The sequence below is a fragment of the Salvia hispanica genome, chromosome 5 (assembly GCF_029641045.1).
Source record: "Salvia hispanica isolate PSC_SH4W2 chromosome 5, Shi_PSC_v1, whole genome shotgun sequence".
In the NCBI taxonomy this organism is placed as follows: domain Eukaryota; kingdom Viridiplantae; phylum Streptophyta; class Magnoliopsida; order Lamiales; family Lamiaceae; genus Salvia; species Salvia hispanica.
The window spans coordinates 2,149,691-2,155,703 of record NC_142696.1 but is presented as its reverse complement, the minus strand read 5'-3'; the positions used below and the strand labels follow the sequence as shown (position 1 = coordinate 2,155,703).

Genomic DNA, 6,013 nt, shown 5'->3' with positions numbered 1-6,013 from the left:
ATGTCCACAACTCTCCTCATCCTCTTATTCATCCTTGCAACACTACCTCATTTCTCTTATGCTAATCCTCTCTGCACTCCTTCTTCGTGTGGTGTTATTCGTACCATCAGCTACCCTTTCCGCCTCAAGGGCGACCCCACCCACTGCGGCTATCGCATATTAACCTGCCAACACAACCTCACCTCTATCTCTCTCAACTTTCATAACTACTCTGTGAAAGCCATCGACTACCAAAACTCCAGCATCAGAGTGGCTGATGCTTCCCACAACAATCACAACATCTGCTCTTTCCCCATCTCTTCTGCTTATGAACAATATTACTTTAGAGATGATTCTGGTAACAAATACTACAGCCCATATTCAATCTATCTACATGATTATAAAGCCACCTTTATCAATTTGATAAGCTGCCCTAAATCTAATCCCATGAGGAATTCATCCCTCCACACCAACATTTCTACTAATTGTTCTCTAATGAATGATAGATATTCATATATAAAGGTCGGACACATGAATGCCTCAGAGGTACCGCATCTGTGCGGACTAGATCTCATGGCGATTACGTCGTGGGAGTTTCATGATCAGAAAAATGTGTCTCTTTCAGAAATCCTCCACTCTCTCTTGTATGGATTTGAACTCAACTTCTGCACCGACTGCGAACCACGGTCATTAGACTCATTACCCTCATCCTGGTGGTGTAAGAATCATAGAATATCATTGTTTAATATCTAATGATTTTGTGTTTATGAACATTATCTCACTTGCTACTCCTCTTGCTATGTATGCAGTGCTGCTTCTCCCAGCTCCTCTATTAATTTTAGGTGAGATCTTCCATTATCTATGCTTATTAGGACAATTCATTAGCGAATATCACATGATTTGACCAAACTCTGGATTTTTCTACCTACTCAAAACTTGATCGTGAAATTATTAAGTTTACCCAAGCTTGATGATTTCGGCTATATCAATTTTCTGACGGGACTTGTCATACAATTTAGGATGCCATTTAAATCACGGAATTTCATTTTTTTCACAATTGTCGTCCAGGCACAAATTGTCGTCTTTTTATATTGTTTAAAAATATTCTCGTTTTTAACATCACCAAAAGACGCCGTTTGTGCATAGACTCGAATGTTGATAAAAATTAAAATTTTATGATTTAATATTCCAATATCAAAGTAATATCAAAATCTAACTAAACTTCATAATTCAAATAGCTAATACTCCCCCGTCCACGATTAATTGACATCAATTTCCTTTTTCGTCCGTCCACAACTAATTGACACCCCTACTTTTTACTACTTTTGGTAATTGACTCATATTCCACTAACTTATCATACTCACATTTTATTATAAAATTAATATCTAAAAGTAGATATCACAATCCACTAACTTTTTTAATTCAATTTTCACACTACTTTTTAGAGGGAACATCTTTTATGGTCCATGAATTTTGTCAAACTATCGTTTTAGCTCCGTGAACTTTGAAAATATCATTTGAGGTTTGTAAACTATGAGTTAATATCAATCAAAATACTTTTTTCCTATTTCCAAGTTTTTCCGGACGGAAATACTCTCAATACCTTGAAGCTATATATTATTTATAAACTATCACACACTCATATTTTTTTTTATAAATATCTTTACTATATAATTTTGACAAATTTTCTACATATAATGTGACCTTTAATATTATTATTATTTAAATAATATATCAATATTCAAGTATAATCTATTGATTGTGACATTAATTTTAACGAGTATCCATACCTCAAAAATATTTTAAAATTATTTAATTATAAAAGGTTGAAGAAGGAACTTTTCTTACATGTCATAAAATTAAGTGATAATATTCAAGGTCAAATTATATTTAGAAAATTCATCAGAAATATATAAAGATATTTATAAAAAATATGAGTATGTGATAAGTTTATTAAAATAAATACCATTCAAGGTATTGAGGGTATTTTCTTACATAAAAACATGGAAATAGTAAAAAAAAAAGTATTTCAATTGATATTAATTCGTAGTCGACCAACCTCAAATGATATTTTCAAAGTTCACGGGACATAAAATGATAGTTTGATAAAGTTCATAAACCAAAAAAGATGTTCCCTGTCTTTTTTAAAACCTTGACTAGTCAAAAGTGTTCAATTTATCGTGGACAGAGGAGAGGGAGTAGATATTATTCTGACAATCAATATCTCTAGTTACAATGTTGTGATCAATTTAAAACTAATACTCCTTTCTGCACTAATTTAATCAATTTGTACTTCTTTTGGGGAAGTGACAAGGCAAATGAATAATTCCTTCGGCTAAAGTTCGTAATATTAGCGATGATTTGTCATAAATTCTGAGCATCGGCTTTGAACTTAAACTGAAAAATATTTCAGGAATGCTATGTGCAGTAATAGGCCCTCCTATATCCACCCTCTTTGGAATCGCAGCTCTATCAGTGGTCTTAATTCAAACATGGTTTATATACGGCATCATATCCATACAATCCGGTAAGTATCCTTAACTTTTAATGCTTGCATAAACACATAATTCGATGAATAAAAACAAGCATCTGAATTTAAATTCTCATGATCTAGGAATGAAAATGGTTTTCTGACGGGCTTGTAGTCATTTGAAGTACTAAAAAGTATGGTTAAATATGGTCTCATGAGTTATGACCTCTGAAATCAGAATATTCACCAAATAAAGATATTGATTTGTGCATTGAGAAAAAAAAAATTGAAACTTCATTATTTAATATTACAATTTATCAAACAGAATTTAATGAAACTTCATGATTTAATTAAATATTAGCAATCAGTTGTCACAAATTCTGATCATCGGGTTTGAACTTAAAATAAAAAATATTTCAGGTTTGTTGTGTACAGTAATAAGCCCTCCTATACTCATCCTGTTTGGAATCGCAGCTTTATCAATGGGCTTACATCAAACCTACGCTCCGTACGACGACACAAACATACCATCACGACGTAAGTGTTCCTACTTTTAATGAATAAAAACAAGCATATAAATTTATACATTATATTCAATTTTGATTGGACTCCACCCTCATCCTCATGATATACGAATAAAAATGATTCCTAATGTTCATTTTAAATTCAGTTCTAAATTTTATTTGGTGTGCCTGCAGGCTTCGGTTTCCTATTTGCTGTAGGCGACATGGAATTAGTAATCGGTGAGATCCTTGTTTATATATATGCACTACTACTATTTAATTCAGGTTTTAATTTGAACCAATTTTTCGTGATTTTTTATTCAAATACTATGTAAAAGTATTACTATATTATGCTTCAGATTTCATTACACATCATGTATTTATTTAAAATAATTATAAAACAATTATGTGATCGTATCGACCAGAGTTCATAATTTATCGTGTTACTTGAACGTAATATTTTCTTTATTTAGACATAAACTTGTACAAGCAGTAATATTCAACATTGGTGAATTTATTTATTTTATGTTTTTCACTTGTCATGCAGAATTGATCATCTTGCTACCAAAGTTTATCGTTTTTCCTGTTGCTATGTGGATTTTGATCAAGAAATTTCGGAGAAGACACATGTCTATGTATAAAAATATAGAAAGCTTCTTAAGAAGTGACAACGAACTTACACCAATTAGATATTCATATTCAGACATTAAGAAGATGACCGGAGGCTTTCAAGATAAACTGGGTGAAGGTGGCTACGCATCTGTTTACAAAGGGAAGCTCCGAAGTGGCTTTCATGTAGCTGTCAAATTACTCAAAAAATCTGGAGGAAGTGGACAAGACTTCATGAATGAAATTTCAACTATTGGAAGGATCCACCATGTCAATGTGGTGAAACTCATTGGATATTGTGCACACGGCTCCAAACGTGCGCTTATCTATGATTTCATGCCCAACGGTTCCCTTGATAAATATCTTTTCAATAGAGACAAAACGATCTCATTGAGTTGGGATACGAAGTTTGAGATTGCAGTTGGTGTTGCTCGTGGGATTGAGTATCTGCACCGAGGGTGTGACGTTCAAATCCTGCATTTTGACATCAAGCCTCATAACATACTTCTTGATGATAACTTCATCCCGAAAATATCAGATTTTGGGCTAGCAAAGTTTTTCTCAACGGATAAAACTACTGTGACTATGACTGCTGCTAGAGGAACCATAGGATATGTTGCTCCTGAACTAATTAGCAGGAGTATTGGAGCAGTCTCTTTTAAGGCTGACGTTTATAGTTTCGGGATGTTGTTGATGGAAATGGTGAGTTTGAAGAAAGACTTGATAGGGAACAACGACAATTCGAGTCAGTATTTTCCATATTGGATATATGACTATTTCAGCCAAGGGAAGGATATTGAAGTTGTGAATGGTGGTGAGGATGAAAACGGTGATGATAGTTGGAGGAAATTTGGTCGGAAGATGACAATAGTTGCATTATGGTGCATACAGATGAATCCAGATAATCGTCCATCAATGCACAAAGTGTTGGAAATGTTGGAAGATGATGTTGAACGTATAATAATTCCCGAGTATCCTTCACAATCTATTCAAGCCACCATGGATCAAACATGTTCCACTGATTCAGTATCATTGCTGGAACATGATGATGCTTCAATCAGTGTTGAGATTATAGTTGAATAACCATATAGTTGTAAATCGCGTAAATATTGTAAAATGTCCTAGTATTTAGGTTTATGTCATTATGTGTGCGTGCCCCATGCTCTAATAAATTGAGTTTACTAAAATGTGTTTGATGTCTTAGATTTATAACTTTTGGGTTGTGATGTTAGTATATGGGCCTCGGCCCAAAAGAATATTTTGTGTTAATGAATTGTCATTGAGCCACAAATTAAAATTATAAGGACCAAATTATATTTGTAAATGGATCAAAGTTCATTATCCTAAGGTATAAAATTCCTCGGCTATTTATTATGACCTGAATTTATGTCAACTTTTTGACATGGTAGGGAAGTACTTATTGTTTACATAATATAAACTTCATGTATCTTAATTTATCAGATACAGTAGTTTTTTTTATATGTATAACGTATGGTAAAAAAAAATGGGATTAATGAAGACCTGCCAATATTTTCTTATGCACCCAACCATGATCATACACTAGTGAACTCGTCTCATCTCTTGCCATAATTTTTATTTATTTTTGAAGAATTCACTAATAAATTGAGATTTTTTAAAGATGAGTTTATGGTTTTGGATTACTTCTTTTGGGCCTTCATTTGTGATATTAATTATGGGCCACAACCCTCAGAATAAACATATTGAATAAAACTATGGGCTCAAAGTTTGTATTCGTAAATGGGTCAAAACTCATCACCCCAGTTACATAATTCCTGGGCTATTTTTTTAATGCATAAATCGTATATGAAAATCAAAATATATATATATATATATATATATATATATATATATATATAGGGGTGCACTAGGGTGCCACCATAGTTAAAATAACACCATACCACCAATATAGTCCGTTAGATCTCATCTATGGACGCCTAGGATTAAATTTCGCGAAAAAACACGGGTCTGCATTCTACTGTATTAGATATTGCAGTCGTGGTAAACTGCAATATTGTTGTGGTGAGACTGCAATATTCAATGAACAGCACTGCAATCTGGTAACGTAAAATTAGAAATTTCCTATTTTACCCCTCCGTGTTTTTACACGTGGCAGCATGACAAACACACGATTTTTCAGATCCAATGGCCTAAAATGGTGGTATGGTGTTACAATAAAGAGGGTTGTTATCTTAGTACATCCCTATATATATATATATATATATATATATATATATATATATATATATTACCTCGACTTTTCCTACGAAGACTTGGTGTGACTATTCTAAGTTTTGTATTTCTTAATATTATATAATAATTTAATTTATTGTGTGGAAGACTAGGTAGACTATATTATCTTTTTGATTAAATAATAGTGGTGTCACTTTGTATTGGAATTAATATAAACACTAGTAGTCAAAGAAAGAGATG

At 32.8% G+C, this 6,013-nt stretch overlaps 1 protein-coding gene across 2 annotated transcripts; it reads left to right on the top strand.

The window, feature by feature from the left end:
• Nucleotides 1-4,749, top strand: LOC125187737 (rust resistance kinase Lr10-like). Of its 2 annotated transcripts, none has more exons than XM_089058455.1 (3): nt 1-719; nt 2,359-2,507; nt 3,444-4,749. In XM_089058455.1, exons 1-3 carry the CDS (start codon nt 1-3, stop codon nt 4,643-4,645), a joined length of 2,070 nt encoding a protein of 689 aa, XP_088914581.1. In that variant the 3' UTR covers nt 4,646-4,749. The 2 variants fall into 2 exon arrangements, with proteins under 2 accessions (XP_088914581.1, XP_047940324.2); XM_048084367.2 differs by lacking the exons at nt 1-719; nt 2,359-2,507 and adding exons at nt 2,933-2,987; nt 3,149-3,193 and having other exon boundaries at nt 3,501-4,749.
• Nucleotides 4,750-6,013: the final 1,264 nt, after the last annotated feature.

Bases quoted from the DNA above. Each gene is read 5' to 3' on its own strand.
- LOC125187737 (XM_089058455.1), top strand. From the start codon at position 1: ATGTCCACAACTCTCCTCATCCTCTTATTCATCCTTGCAACACTACCT. The intron at 720-2,358 runs GTTTAATATCTA...ATAAATTCTGAG, and splicing joins AAGAATCATAGAATATCATT to CATCGGCTTTGAACTTAAAC. The intron at 2,508-3,443 runs GTAAGTATCCTT...AACTTGTACAAG, and splicing joins CATCATATCCATACAATCCG to CAGTAATATTCAACATTGGT.